Source organism: Aptenodytes patagonicus, chromosome 5, assembly GCF_965638725.1.
Source record: "Aptenodytes patagonicus chromosome 5, bAptPat1.pri.cur, whole genome shotgun sequence".
Lineage (NCBI taxonomy): Eukaryota > Metazoa > Chordata > Aves > Sphenisciformes > Spheniscidae > Aptenodytes > Aptenodytes patagonicus.
This window is the reverse complement of record NC_134953.1, coordinates 50950381-50966457: the sequence shown is the minus strand read 5'-3', so window position 1 is coordinate 50966457 and position 16077 is coordinate 50950381. Positions and strand designations below refer to the sequence as shown.

Genomic DNA, 16077 nt, shown 5'->3' with positions numbered 1-16077 from the left:
GTGGTGCTTTCTGCTGCAGTCAGATGTTACGGTGGTTTCGGGTCCCTTCCAGCCAACCTGTTCTTTGGGGAAAAAAAACCCAGAGTGCTCAAGTAGGACTCAGGAGCTGGATGTAGCAGCTGAAAATGGGGCAGTCTTTGTGGGTAATATTGCAAGGGGTTGGACAGATGCAAAAAAGAGCTCCAAGGAGCAGGAAAGTGGATCAAAGCTCCCTAAAAGACTCTCTGAAGTGCCAAGGTGAGCAGGCTGCCCTTGTACACGAAGGAGGCTCGCAGGACTGCAGTACTCTTTATGGGAAAGGCAAACAACTTGTACTCTTCCACTTCCTATTTTAATGAGTCTCCAAAAGGTTTCTAAATGGAAGTGACCCGAACAGGTATTATGCATTACACAGACTCTATGGAAAGTGTCATTATGCTCATTTTTGTCAAATATCCCTTGAAGTGTGCTGGCCCTGTGGAGCCCCCCCTCTTTCCTCTCCCCTGATTGTTTTAATGAATGACCTCTGTAGGTAATGTTTGATCCTGACATGCTACTTCTGGCAGCATCTTGAGTGGAGGATTGAAAAACCCTGGGTTTTGAAGCAGTTGCATGTCTCCAGAGACTCCTGGGCTGGGCAACACCCCTCTGTATACAGTGGTCTGATTTGGATTAATTCCCCGGTCATTTAAAGAATAATTTGTGTTGACATTAGCAACAGATGGAAATGTAGGAAAGGCAGAAAGGCTCTCTGTGTCACACCCCCACCTTCGTTTTGCACTGGCATTGGGACTTCAGCATCCCTCAGCCTAGCCCTCTTAGAGTAACCAGTGCTGAATGGTAGGATGCAGCTCAGCTCCGTTTCATTGACAGCCCCAGATGAACAGGTCAATGCAATGATATCCTACTTGGTTTTGCTAACGGGTGAAGCAAATCAACTTGAAACCATAGGGTCAGCCAGTTGATCTCCTTTTTACAGCAGGAGCCTTGACTGAGCTCACTGCAAGAGATGCAAGCACAGTGTAGCAGCATTCCCTTGGGTAAGGGCTTCTGAGCATGGCAAGCAACAGAAGAGAGGAGTTTGATCCTACTTTGCAGCAGGGAATTGAGAGAACAAGAGACAGATCATATGTAGCATGCTTCCTTGGATGCTCAGGGAGCAAAAGCACTCGTTTTAACATGCTAGATTTTGGCATCTTTTCCCATTTTTTTGCTAGTGCAGATTAGCAATGGCTCCCAGGGAAGTGGAGCTCAGTGTGGTCTGCAGAGTGTGTGTGCATGCATGTGAGTAACAGAGGAGTAATCCCCCCTATGTACCCATGCCCAGGAGGTACAGGCTGGTCAGCCAGATGGAGATTTCTTTTGACAGGCTGCTGGAGGGAAATACAAGGAATGGCATGTCTCATTCTGCATCCCTCGCAGGGCTGGACACGTCTTGTCATTTGTCCAGAATCCAGCAGGACGGTCTGTCCTCAACCCTTAGTTACTTTTCAAAGAAGCATCTGACACAGAAAACCTTTGCGCTGAATTTCCATTTTTATCTCAAGGGTGATTTCCCCCCCCCCCCCCTCCACCATGTTTTGTGATCTCTTTGTTCTTCTGCACAAACTTTATTGTCCTCCTCCTCCTTCTGTTGTCTACACATTGCTCCTCTTCCTACACAGCACAGGAATATCGCAACCTACTCCTGGTTCTTTCTAAGCCAGAACAGCATTAGCATTAGCATTGTGCTGGTGCCAGGCAGCTAACGTTCACCAAAGCAATGCTAAGCAGCAGTGGGAGCATGTATATATGCTATACAGAGCATTGTGGCCTTGTCTCTTCAGCCCTGCACCCAACATGCTCCATAGAGCTAATCCATTAATCTACCAGCCATAAGGACTCTGCCTTTATTTCCTACATGAAGTGCCGATTGCCCTGATGGTGTGAAATGCATGCATTAAAAATATATGATTGTTGATCACTTTCTTACTCTGACAGTGGCTAGTGCTTGGTTATTAAGCTGTCTGCCTGAACGATTTAAGCCACTAATCTCGGCCCTTCCTCGTGTTGCTGAAGCTTGCCTTAGTTAAGACCCGTGCTGTGTTTTGTGCTAGCCAGTTCAGTCCCTTCCTCCTGAAGGACAACATTTGAATGGGATGTCCGGAGCATCTGAGTCCCTATCCTTACATAGTCATTGATCTGCCTGGCAGTGCCCATCTATAAAACACAAATTTTTGTCATTGTCTCATTCGCAGGTGACCTGCAGGGTTATAGCTGTGCAATGCACTGCAAGATCTTAGGATGGGGTAATGTACAAATACTTGCACAATCCTTCCTGACAGTCCTCTTGTGCATTCCCTTGGTCTGTTTGAATGGAGAGCAGGGCATTTTGAAGCTTACATTTACACTGCAAAAGTAAAAAGCAAACATCTGCTCCTCTTTCAGACTCTTGACACTCAGAAGAAAAGCTCCATTTCTTTGCCTTCATCCTACCTGCTCTATCAGTACTGATTTACTCCTTTGGCTTCAAGCAAGGCTCAGCACTCTTTTGAGTCAAATTCCTGAATAAGTGTCCAATAGTTGTCTTGAAAGGCTGTGCATCTATACCAGTACATCTCTGTCTTCTTGAATGGCCATGCCTTTAGGCTACACATTTTATGGATATCTTGTGCCGCTGCATCTGAAGACTTCTAATCCTGCTTTTCGTTTCTGTGCTTTTTCTGTAAAGCATCCCTTTGGAATCGTACTTCTCAGGTGCTCCAGCCGTCTTCCAGGATATTTCAGGAGGCTGACTCAGTAGGTGATGCTCTCCTGCACATATCACGCTGCAATCCAGTGCTGGTTGCCCCAGCAAAAAAGCTGTTCAGTTGGGTAGGATGAGCTTTGAAATGCTGATCATTCATGAGCGATGCTTCCTTGATAGCCTCCATATGCAGGAGGAGATTAAAGTCAACATCCAGGTCAAATTCCAGCTCAGGTGGTGACAGTCCCCATACTTAATTGTCCTCCTGCCCTTTCAATTAGATTTGTCATTGTTCCATGATAAACTTGTGGGCAGCGATTTACTACTGCGCAGTCATCTGGGCTCCCATCTCTGAACTCCTGCTGCCAGGCACAGCTGTAAATGCTGGCAGGCAGTCAAAGGCTAAAGATGAAAACTGTGCAGAACCAAGGAGCCTCGTGTCAAGGATGACCTCTTCTGCGTCCAAGGCTGCCTCTGCAAGGTCCTCCCACGTCTGGCCTCACCATTTCCAGCTACTCGAAGGCTGTGAGGAGGGCACAATAGGAATATATAAAGAAGTGGAGAACAGCCAGACACTATTATTTGTCTATCCTCCATCTAAACTTCAAGATAAAAAGGAGCTGATTGACATGAGAGCAGGAGGCAGAGCACATGGAAACCTCCTGGTCCCAGGAGGGACCTGCTGCAGCGGCTTTCTGGGCCAGGGCTGAAGCAAACACCTTTCTCACCTCATCAATCATGAAGAAGTTCCCTTCTTTTAGCAGATATTTTGCAGATATTCTATTTGCCATGCAAAGCTGCTATTTCTGCAAGTGATCCTCTATCAGTGCTGGGGCTCCGAGGCTGCTGTAGAGGAAAGGGGGAAAATAAAAAAAGACCAGGACAGAGAAAGGGGAGCAAGACCTCTGCAGGGACACATAGCAGAGACTGTACAGTCATAACAGTGTGCTTGGGTGCTGGAATATTTAACGTCAAACATCTTAGGAGCTGATGATATATAAAATGACATACATCTCAGGGAACTGCTGCCTTCTCCCTTTTGTACTTTCTTCTTTCTGAAACCTGTCAGCCTGCTGTTATGTCCTCTCCTTTTCCTCCTGCAAAGACTCCCCTGCTGTATTCCTAAGTCCTCCACTTGCTCCCACACAGGCCCTGTGAATTTTATAGGCATTAAAGGGGACATGGGTTTTGAAAAATTGTTCTGTCTCCTAGATCTCAGGAAGGGGAGCAGCCCTAAAACACCTCTCTCATTCACCGTATTTATCTACCCGTGGAGAGGCTCAAAGCAGCCATGGGCAGCATGATCCTGACAGGTACCCTGCTCCTGGAGATGCCTTTTGGACCCTCTGCTCTGCAGGCTTCTCCGGGGCTAATGTCACATTATTGCCCCTGTCTCGAACCCACAATTTGCACTGTTAATTGCTCTGCAGTGCTCATGGACAAAAGCCCTGGTTTTGTCCACAGTAGCAGTCTGAAACCCTGATCTTCTCCTACAAGTGCATTAATTAAGAAGTGGCAGGACGAGCTGGTGTGATACAGCTATTTCTGTCCCTCCTGGGGCTGACAGGAAGAAGCAAGCGTAGCTGAGATGGGATGTACACATTTTAGTTGCTGATTGCTGTGCTCTTTGCAATGCAGCATGCTGATGGAGCAGTTAGCAGTGCAGAGCCCATTAATGAAAGAGTTTTGAGAAACATAGAGTGGAGAGGTTTAGCCTGTAGTTTGGTTCTGTCTGGCCTAGTATCTTTTCAGCCTTTCCCTTTGAGAATATGGGCAGTCAGAAGTCAGACATCTCCACTGACTTACGCGCAGCCAGAAATAGGTTAGTTGCTGTTCAACACCTGGGGCCATTTCTTAGGGCCGAGGCTCAGGACCTAGAACTGAAAAATATCTCCATATCCTAAGTTATTACTGGAAACACAAGAAGCTGGAATAAGATTAGGACACACAAGGGAGAAAAAGGGCAGTGTTACATTGCTGCTTCTCCTCGCATACCTGGTGCAGGCAAGAAAACAAGGACAAAGCTGTAAGGAGTTTGTGATGGATCCTGTGTCATGGCCAGCCCCTGTCCCCTGTGGGCCTGGGCTTGCTGTGGACATGTGAAAATGACCCGTACCAAGCACCAGGCGTCGCCCCTTGGGCTCCGTCCCAGCTCCCACGCCTGCTGCCACGGGAGGAAGGAGGGAAGGCAGCACTGCTGAGATCTCCCACAGCAGAAAGGGGGCAGGTGCAGCCTCCAACCCACAGCATTGCAGGAGCTCAGGTCCTACAAACCCTCATCAGTCTTTGTCTGTCCCTGCCACACACACACGCACTTGCTCCCTCACCCTTTCGGGGCACCTGACCTTGCCGAGTGCATTCACAATTCCATCAATATTTTTAGACACTTGCTTGGAAGTAGCCAATGCTGACTCAGGAGGTTTCCAGTCATGAACTACAAACATTCAGACCCTATAGAAAAAGACCAGGTAAAGTTAGAAACATGTTACTGGAAAAAAAAAAATTAGGAGCCAAATTTAGCCCAAGGCTAAAGGAAGGAGAAAGGGCATGTGTGAAACCTTCAGCTACTTCAACTCCGCTGATGCCATTCAGGGAAAGGAAATAAAACAATAGCTGTGTCCATAAATATGCCCAGGCAGGGGTTTAAGAGGACACAGATTGCCTAATAAATCTTTCCATATTTCTAATCTGCCCCGGCTGACTCAGATTACATTACTGAAATGTCACAATTGCTAAGCATTAAGAAGTGATAAGAACACTTTTAACACTGACTAGACAAGTAGTAATTATGCTGCATCCTTTCGCTCTCCCCTTTATTATAGCTGTAACAGTTAGACTCTCCAAGATCATTCCTCTGTTTAAATAAGAACTAAAAATATGTCACAAGGCAATAAAGCCAAGTGACAGAAAACATAGGAGACAAGTCCACAGATGCTATGTTTTATTAAAGGTTTTTCTTAATGACAGATAGGACATTACAAAGTGCTGCATTAACACGCACAAGATGCTGTGGCAAAGAGACCGTATTATTGAAGCTTGACGTTTTCAAGAGGAACTTTTCAAAGGTTAGGCGCCCCAGTATCGAAGAAAGCCTTTTGCCATGTTAGCTGGCAAAACGCTTTTTCAGAGCAACAGCAAATGATGAGAGTCCAGCTGATGCAATGGTGTAAGTCATGGACACATCCTGGGATCGCAGACCTTGGGAGAAAAATCAAATGGTCTTTGGTAGGCAGGGGTGGATGGAAGGATGTCTGTTAAAGAGACTGCTCCCTGCCCTCTTTCTCCTCCCGTTGTAACTCCCCACGTCTCTCTTGCAGATGGGCTGGCTGCTTTCCGCGCTTTCCTGAAGACGGAGTTCAGCGAGGAAAACCTGGAGTTCTGGCTCGCCTGTGAGGACTTCAAGAAGACCCGCTCGGCAGCCAAGCTGGCCTCCAAGGCCCAGAGGATCTTCGAGGAGTTCATCGATGTGCAGGCTCCTCGAGAGGTGGGTATGCCAGCACCCTGGGCAGGCAGAACTTCCCTCCGGCAGAGGGAGCAGGTCCATCTCCCCCAGCCGGGACCTGCAGGGTGCCGGGAAGCCCTCCCTTCCCTCCTAGAGGTGATGGTGAGGAGTGGATAAGGAGGATGGGATTGCCATCCTGTCTGCTACAGCTGCCTCTGCTCGCAGTGACTCATTCCCTGGTGAGGGCAACTACTTTGACGATACTAATTAGTCACAGCCAGTGAGTTCACTAGCAACCACAACCTACATTTCCTAACCTCTACAAGCTTCCTAGGAGTATTTCACCTTGCTCCTCTCATTTACTATCAATCCCCAAGCAGGCTATTGGGCTCGTCTCTTGCAGGACATTTTGTATAAGAGCATCCCACGAATGACTAACCTGTTGACTCTCCAGGGAGGCGTGTTTATCTGCTGACTAACTCCCAACTCAATTAGACCTCTTAAAAGATGCAAGCAATAACTCAGAGATGAACAAAAAGTGTAGTCACATCCCAAAGCCTGGAATTGTTAAGTCCTGTTTCAAGTACTGACAGGTTGATGCGACTGTCAGGTCCTGCGTCGTGATGTTGGGTTGTGTTATTGTATTCATAATGCAACCAGGAGGGTGCTTACTACACCTGCTCTCCCACGGCGGTCCTCCTGCGAGATTGCACGGGTGTTTGTCACCATACAGGTGCCTGCAAGGGGATCCCCCTAAAAGGGCTCTCTTTACTCCATCTTTGAACTAGGAAGGCTATTGCGAGGTCACCCAGATTTACACCAAGTGGTGGGTGTAAATCTGGGTGATGCTTCAATCCTCATCTCCCTCAGTGAGGATCTTCCTGCTGTTATTCATGAAACTGGGTGAGATTTTCAGGACTGCAGGGCTGAATCTGGATTGGAAATGTGAGTGCAGGCTGGATGGGGTCTCTCCTAAAATCTGGTCCTGTTGTCATAATTTTGGTGTGCTAGAATGTGAAATGACCCTTAAGTGACACAGAGAGCTAATCTATATTGCTGTCATCTGAGTTAAAGCAGACAGCTTTACCTTCTAGACTCCTTTAAGTTTGGACGCTGAGTTAATAACAACAAATAACATCTTTTCAGCCAGGTTTTAAACAATAACCCTAACAAATGCTGACTGCTTTGCTAGGGAAAGAAAACAGGAAAACTCACTTGTTGGCTTTGCAAACAAATGGCAGTCATAACGAAGGTAGTTTATTTTTTCAAGTCCCTGCTCTAGATATTGTAACACTAAGCTGTTATGGGAAAAACCAAAAAATTTATTTTATAACAACAGACTTTAAAAACATTTAATAAGAGTGTACTAATAGTTTAAACCCAGCTAAAAGTTCATTCACCCTTACGTTTGGCATGTACTGAAGAATAAAGGGACTGGAGAAATCTTGGTTGACGTGAGAGAGGTTAGGCTGAGTCAGCATTTTTAGATGTGTCACATAAACCCGTGCTTAAGAGCCTGAATAAAAGTAATTTGATTTCAGAAGTGCTCAGATCAATATAAATCTAGTTCAACTTTTCCAAATTTGGGGCAGGATTCGTAACGCTGGATCGCTAAAACCCACAGAGTTTGGGGGGCTATTTAGGCATGGACAAGGGTAGGACCTTGGTTCTGCTGCTGCTTTTACGGCCACGACTGAGAAGAAATGTGCCATTTGAAGCAGGCAAACTGGTCACTCAGTACCAAACTCTCTTCTGCTACTTTTCCCAGGTGAACATAGACTTCCAGACACGGGAGCTGACAAGAAGAAATATGCAGGAGCCCTCCCTCTCTTGCTTTGACCAAGCTCAGGGGAAGGTGCACAGCCTGATGGAGAAAGACTCTTACCCCAGGTTCCTGAGATCCAAAATCTACACAGACCTGCTGTCTCAAACCCAGAGGAGGCTCAGCTAGAGCAGCGATGGGGCCCTCAGAAACCATGTGCTTCCCACAACAGCCAAAACCCATGTCTAAATGTGAAACTTTCTTGGTGTTAAAAGCAGTGGGAATGAGGAAAGAGGGAGAAGGGGAAGAGGCGGCTTCCAGACCATGATCCAGAATGTGGTATTAGGACTCTCTGAGTTTCTGTGCTTTTTTTGGTTAGCGGTAGCATCTTGCAGTTGTTGCCTCTCTCTAACACAAAACCATAATCCTCTCTAGTCATGGGGTCATCTGTTGGGAAGGCAGATTTCCTTTAAAATTACTATGTTGGTTTGTGTGTAAATAACGCCACTGCACCTTTCCATCCTTCCAGACATCTCCCTGGCTCTCACCTCTCCCCTGTGTTTGGAGGGGCCCTAAGGGCAGTTCTGAAACTTGTGAAGCCAAGTGGAGTCCAAAGCATCATCTCCCACACTGGCTGCTGGGGTCTGGATCCAGACACCGTGAGGAGGGAGAGAGGGGAGGGAGAGAGAAAGCAAAGGCACATGATTCATGCTGCTTCCCGGCGTGGAAACCATCAGCGAACTCAGCTCACCTTTCCATTTTGCTTGCACACCTTACGACACCAGCTGCTACCCTGTCACAGCCCCTTATCTTCCAGGGATGGAGACTAAGAGTTATTTTCCGTATGACTGTCAAGGACCTGAGTTTTTCTCATGAGGAAGGTGATCCCAAAAGCTCTTGCTAGACCTGGTCAAGCAAGTCTTCTAGTGCGAATGATTGTTTTTCATTAATATTTATTTGCACTGTAGTTCAGCCTCAGGACCCCAGTCGTCGTTCAGGCTTCATTGTGCTAGGCACCATACCAAAACCTAACACAAAACGAAGCTCCTGGCCACCAGAGACATTAACAGGCTTGGTGGCTTCTCGGAAATGACCTACCAGCTGTTGGGAAAGAGCTGAGAGAAGGAATGTCCTGTCTTTCCCATGCTGAGATGTAAGAAGAGCACAAGACCTGCCTGCTATGGCAGATAGCATTTTTCACGTAGTACCTGACCAGTGCATGGCAGGGAGAGGTAACATGAAAATCACAATTATATTTTTGTTATTTACTGATTATTGACTGTTGTTGTTACCTACCGATTGTCCACTGTGGGTTCAATGCCATGTAAAGAACTACTAAAGACACAGACTCTGCTGCACGGTGCTTGCTTAAAAACAGGACACAGGGAAGCATGCAGTGAGCAGGATGAGTGTCCGGGTGTGAAGTGGTGTGTGAAGTGTTCTTTGGCCCTACTCCCATAGCCTGGATAGCCAGCTGCAGAGAAGACTCTGTGCAGATGTCAGTTGTGTAGCACCTCCTCTGTGCTGTGCAATAATACTTACCATCTGAAGGCCCCATTTCTATGGCATTGCTTTTCCAGCTTATCGGCTGTCAGATTCTTGCAATATTTTCTAGTGGAGAAGCAGACAGCCTGTCCGTGGATTTGAGCCTACAGACCAAAGGTCTATTTTCTTAGTTTTATGAAGGCCTGGAAAGCGACCCCACGGATCTTTTCCTTTTCTCAATCACTCACAGATCAGAGTGCTCTAATTTAGGGCGGTGGGTAGGTTTGATACATCAGAAAGCTGGTGATAAAGATTTAGTATGTGTGGTGTAAACTAGGTAGACTGAATTCTAAAGCTAAGCATGATGTGTTCAGAACGAGATACAAAAAGCCTGCTTGGATATTAAAAGTTACTGTCCATGCATTAGGTAGGAAGCAGGTTTTAAGGCTTTTTGTAAGGATGCTGTGCAGGTCATTAGACAAATAGGTTTAGGATAAAGATAGGGATGGTAAGCATGTTGTTTTTATTTTGGAGGTGTATTCCTGTGGTCTCTAAGACACTAAAGTCTAAATATGGTGCAAGTGGACAATTTATGTTCTGTAGGGAAATCTGCTTTTTGGTACCTGGTTGGTCAGCTTTAGAATTCTCCAGTTGTTTTGTAGGAAAAGATCAGTGAAAGGTGGGCACTGGAAAGTGCCCCAGATTCATCCAAGGGGTCTTGGATGCAGCGGCTCAACCAGCCGTGAGTTTAGCTGTTCATGGGCCCATACCTTTATGGCAAATAAGGTACCTGGCAAAGAAGGTCTAGTGGGACAGGTGTCTGGGGAAACTTGTGCAATGCTCTGGAAGGAGTCAAAGACAGAAGCAAAGGATATAGAGTCATGTATTCAGTGGCTGTCCCTGGTGTTATCCAGGTGGAACAGCGTCACAACGTCTATACAACCCCCTCCTGCTATAGGTGAAAGGGAAGGAGGAGGGCAAATCATCCCACATTGCGGTGAAACACTCTCAATGCTTGACCTGCAAGGGAGGATGCAAAGCCACTGACTGTGAGGAGGGGCTGGAAGAACTCTCCTTTCCAAGAAACACTATGTCTACTACACCTGCATAACACAGGATGGACTGGGATCTCTCAGGGGCACAGGTTGCTTTGGCTGAAACAGTTCCCCTTGACATGGCCTGTAGTGCCAGTTGTACCCAGTGTCATTGCGACTGCAAAATGGCACAGTGACCAGTGATCCAACCACTGCAACGTGGCAGCTCAGCTTCCCAATGCTGTGGCATCAAACAAGCTGTGTTGCAAGGGATGAAGGGAGGCTACCTTGTGTGGCCCCACCTTCCTCCGTTTCAGCCTCCTCTTGACTGTACATGAAAAAAGCATCCCAGTGCTGCCCTGGATGTGAGAGACAGCACCAGCAGGCTTATGCAGTCATTGCTTTTAAAGAGAAGGCAGAAGGCCATGTTAACTGCCTTGTGGTATTTCTCTTAAAGCCACCAATACACCTTCTGAGTGGGCATGGATGATGCTGACCTCTAGTGCCAGCTGATGCATCCCAGACAAGGCTTTTCAGCAAAGTGCCCTACAGGCACCCACAGCCGTGAAGGTCGCAGAGACAACCAGGCGATGAGGAAACAGCATAACCAAGATGTTTTTGTTGAGGAATGAGGAACAGAAACTCAGAAGTGAGAACAATTCCCAGGCTTCCCTGATAGCTACAAAGGCTGGTCCTGTTCAAAGTGTGACTCCAGAAAGCCCAGGAGGTAACATCTCTCAGCAAGCTCCTCCAGCGTCACTGCTGGCATCCTTTCAGTTTGTGTCAGAATTCATTGAAAAACTTCAAAGTAGCCAACACCTTGTAAAAACCAAGCTCCCCTCTCTCCTCCATCAACCTGGGGAATTGCTTTGAGCAGGCACACTCAGAGATGGCATTGCTGCAGTTGTGACAGCAACTGTATTCATGCAGGCTGATGTGCGAGAAGTGTTTTGCCCATTAAATTGGTGCCAGATAATATCCTCCACGGGAAACATCCTAGAGCATAAAGTGGAGCAAAAGTATTGTCTGAGGCATATGAGTCTATCATAGTTATTTTTGTTGCTGCTCTTATAGTTTGTCTCTCTTGCAGGAAAGCAGACTAGTTATTTAAAGCATTTTTTTTTAAAACAAGAAATTGGCACCAGCTGCTTCTTTTATGCCAAATGTCAGTCTGAAGTGAATTAAAATAGGCAGCTTATAGTTCTTCCCCTTAAACCAGGGGCTGATTAAGGAAATAATCACTGAGCCAAAGCTTCAGAAAGCACTGAGTGATGACTAATCCCCATCAAGGACAAATATCCTATCTTTGATTCATCTCTTACTGATGTGAAAGGGATATTCATAACTTACAAACACCATTTCCCCTCTCCACAAGCACACACCTCCAAAATTTTCCTCCTGTTTCAAGTAATGTCAGTGTGCCATCACATGAAGAGAGGAAAAAAAAATTCATTTCACTCAGCTCTTTTTATTCTGTGTGTTTGCTGGCATGTACCCTGTCAGCTCCCAAGTCATTTGACAGCAAAAGGGAAGAAGAGTTTACAAATTGCCTTTTCTATAAGCTTCAGATGTTGTTAATTCCAGAAGCAGATGCAGAACCCGATTCTGCTTTGAGTTTCTTTCTCCTGCTTTGGCCCGTCAGCCAGGTTTGGGATGATTTCCATCACTGTTACTGGACTTGTTAATGTACCGATGGGTCCCTGCCCTCCACGCTGGGAAGGTGTGAAGGGCAAAGTCCTGCTAGTCTAAGCAGGGGAGGGAAATAGGTGTGTGTGTCTGCAGGTGTGGGTGAGTGAGAGTGCACATGAATTCATATGTATGTTATTTAGTGTCTCCTACTAAAGAAGCTTTTCTGAGACATAGATGTGCATGTTAAAATAGGAGAATTAGGCATAAATGACATAAAATGAGATTTTTTAGCCAGTGTTGTGTTTGCCTCGTGTGTAAGTTTGACTAGTAATAAGAGACATAAAACTCTGCTAGGCTTCCAGTTACCCATAAGAGCACATGTATCAAACTGAACTGAATGTTCACTGATAGACACAAAACCAAAATGTTTACAGCATTCAGAGCAATAGCAAAGCATACCTCATGCCAGTCCTGGAGTGCCTCTCACCTGTCAGTGCAAGCTCTCCCCTCCCTGGGGGCCTCTTGCTCCTCCCTCCAAGCCCCTCTCTCTTTCCCAGTCCTGACCTCGTGGACTTCCCTCCTCGTCCTCCTTACGGTTACCTCGCTGAAGCACTCCTGTCCATGCCAACCTTCCTCTCCACCAGCACTGCTTGTCCGCATATATCTCAGCCTGGGTCTCATGTAACCTCCTCCCACGCCCTCCTGTTTGCATACCCTCCATCCCCATGTATCCCTCCTCTCTTCTTTGCCTTTCACTTCCCCAGACACTTGTTTCTGGTCTTGCCATCTCTCTCCTACATACCTCCTACTGTTGCTATAAAGCTCCTAGTAGCTATTGCTTGCCCATTATATAAGAAGAAAATGCTTCACATCATAATTTCTGCATTATCTTTCATTCCTGGGGCTGCTGCAGATGTCTTCTTCCTTGGTACTGTGTTTTCTCTGGCATCGAGGCATTATATCACAGAACTGGAATTAAAGTACATTTTGCTGCTAGACCAGAAAGCTTTTCTCTAACACGCACCCCTTGGGCTTTGCAGAGGCTTGTCTTGTCCCCAATATTGTGTCTTCTTCTTCCATCCACACTCCACGTGGTGCGCTTGTGGCAGGGGCTGGCTAGTTGAGAGGGCAGCTGTGCTGCGTGGAGGCAGTGGCTGCTTTGGCAGGGTCACAGCTGTGCTTCCTCTTGGCTTTCTGATATTAAAAAAAGAGTGTAAATAAAGGTGTGTGTTGTATTTGCTTAGTAAAGTCAGTCGTTCTGCTCTGTGCCTCCTCTTGGTTTTACTGGAGGGATGTATCTCTAATTTGAGGCTGCAGTAAACTCAACTGGAGTTCAGGGAACTGAGGACATGGGAGGGAGGTGGCAAAAGGGGATGAGGTTATTACTGAAAAACCCCAGCATTTCTGGCAAAATGGCACAGAAGAAAAGGCAGTGCCTGCTTCTGGAGGGACCTGGTGTACCAGGAGGTATGGGGACCAGCCACGGTATGACTCACTTGTCTCCAGTAGCTCCACAACTCCCAGTTTGCATCATGTGCTGCGTGCCCCAGGCTGGATCTGAAACATGATGGATGAGGAGCTGCTCGGCTGTGTATTTGCAGTATAGATAACAGCGTTATCCTAAGAGAAATGTCTTCACATTGCTCTATCAGTGCCCGCAGTCACCAGCTAAAAAGAGAAATGTCTTCACATTGCTCTATCAGTGCCCACAGTCACCGGCTAAAAAGCAATGAGGGGAAAGAGGCATCTTGTGTTGTGTTTACTTATGCAGTCCTCTGCGGGATTACTGGTAATGAAGAGAGCAGAGTACAAGTACTCCCTGGGGTAGATCCCCCTTCCTTAAAAAGCATGATCGAAGTATCTCATCCTCCTATAACCTGTCTCCCTCCTCCTCTACAAGCAACCCGAATCAGACACGCAGATTTTAGATTTTTCTTTAAGCTCTCTGGCACCTCCATCTTTGGTGGGATGGCAGTGTCCCACTGGCAGAAAGGGGCCTTGAGGCCCCGATTCCAAACCCAAGCACCAAATTAAGGCTGTCTTAAATAATAAAGATGTCTTGTTCCTTGGGAAACATGCTTGTGGGTGGCTCAGAAGAGATTTAGGAGGGCTTTACTGTATGGAGTGAACTCAGAAGCGAGCCACCAGGTACCTGGGTAGAAAGACCAGCTCTTTTAAGACCTTCCTTATGCCACATTTTTATTTTAATTAGGTCCTGATGCTGTAACTGCCTCCGCAGTGTCTGGGTGCTGCTGGTGTTGGTAGATAACAGCAGCAGCTGTTTGGCCAGGACACGTGGGCTGTTCAGTCTGATTCCTTCCCGTTCAGGGGAAGGCATGGGCTTGAGTTCGGTTTGACCTTCCCTCTGCATTAGCTGCTCGTTTGCCAGGCTCACCTTCCCCTGTGAGGCTGGAGAGGCTCCTCAGCCATACCAGATGTCTGACCGGTGATGATATCTCCACTGAGTCATGTCACCACATTGTGTTACTCACCTGTACTGTATAGAGACCGTAAGGATGTAATAAACAGTCTGAGACTACTTGCTCTCTGCCTGAGTGACTGGAAAGGTGCAAGTTGAGCACGTTTTTCTGCGTGGAGAGGAAAGTGGGAACTGTGAGCCCAGGGATGGAGGGGTGTCTCCTAGCAGAATTGCTGAGGAGGAAAAGGATGGGAGAAGCTTGTGCCTTCTTGGACCCTGCCTTGCTGGTTGGACCTCTGCATGCTGGTTTCACTGGTGCAGACATGCTGGATGGGGCAGCGAAGAAGGGACGTGTTAACTCTAAGCAGTCAGTCTCCTCTGGAGGTACAGTTTGGGGAGATGAGTCAGAAATATTTTCAGTAGGATGTAGGAGACTACAAGGAAGGTAAATCTGAAGAGTCTTCCACCAGTGCATTGCTATCATTTTCTGGGTACACCCCACTGCTGCCTGTGATGGTTTGCCCACCCCAAACCCCAAAACCAAGGACCTGAGCACAAGCAGCGTCAGGAGCAGCTTGGAGAAGGCTGCAGCAAAGCTTCCCCGCAGTGAGGGGCTGCTGGCATCTGCCTGGGGAGTAGCTGTGGTCGGAGCTGAGCAGGAGCGGGAACGCTGGCTTCAGTCCGGGGAGGCAGGCAGCACAGAGAGCAGTGATGGCCAGTGTAGATGGGTGGCGTGAGCAGCCCTTCATCGCAGACAAATTACCTGCTCCACTGAACCGGGTACCTCGCGGGAACACACAAAAATCTGCAGGACCTTCCTGGAGGGGATGAGCTCGCCACACTGCAGCCAGGGCAGCAGCACTGGGTAACTGCTTGTTTGGGAAAATGGGAAACCAAGCACTTTCCCTGCCGGGAGCGTGGCAGGGGGACACAGGGCTTCCAAGGTAGCCGGTCGGCTCTCTCCAGCCTGACCACCTCCATATGCATCCTGCCATCCCGCGGGGAGAAGTGGTGATGGCTCTGGAGCAAACGCTCTTTATCAGCCCATTAAACCACTGACACGCAGCCAGAAGTGGCCGTGGTGAAGGTGGCACAGCTGGGGCATCAGCCTTTCCTGTGCACACGGTGCTGTGGGTGGCACAGCTCCCACCTGCCCCTCTGCCAGCGTTTCCATCACGCTGCCTTATTGCCAAGTATGAAAACAAGTGCCCAGTCCGTTCCCCGTACCAGGACCAGCAGTAGGGGATGCACAAGCGAGGTCTCCCAGAAAAGGGAGCAGTGCAGATGGATCAAGCATGATCAGGCCACAAAGAGCAAACAAATACTTTCTCCAGTGCATAAAAAGCAGCCCCGGGCTCCAGCAGGCATCTCGCATCAAGGTCTCAGCTTGATGCATCCTTGGGGGATAAACTGGGGAGAGACGAGCAGGAATAGGCTGGTGAGTCACTGGCAAAGCCCCAGGACGAGGGCTAGCAGTGGGGATGAGGGCGAACAAGTAAGGAATGGGAAAGGCAAGGGCTGGCTCAGCAGGCAGGGGAAGCATGTCTGGGGACCAGGGCATGCATGAGCTAGAGACGGGCAGCAAGAGCTGAAGTCAGAGTG

At 47.7% G+C, this 16077-nt stretch overlaps 1 protein-coding gene across 6 annotated transcripts in view; it reads left to right on the top strand.

Annotated features, from left to right (window-relative positions):
- Positions 1-14595, top strand: part of RGS8 (regulator of G protein signaling 8) — a 42349-nt gene extending 27754 nt beyond the window's left edge. For all 6 annotated transcript variants that reach the window (XM_076339719.1, XM_076339717.1, XM_076339722.1 and 3 more), the window contains 2 exons: positions 6022-6188; positions 7915-14595. In XM_076339719.1, coding sequence (XP_076195834.1) covers positions 6022-6188; positions 7915-8097 — 350 coding nt within the window. In that variant the 3' untranslated portion in view covers positions 8098-14595. The remainder of the gene's footprint in view (positions 1-6021; positions 6189-7914) is intronic.
- Positions 14596-16077: the final 1482 nt, after the last annotated feature.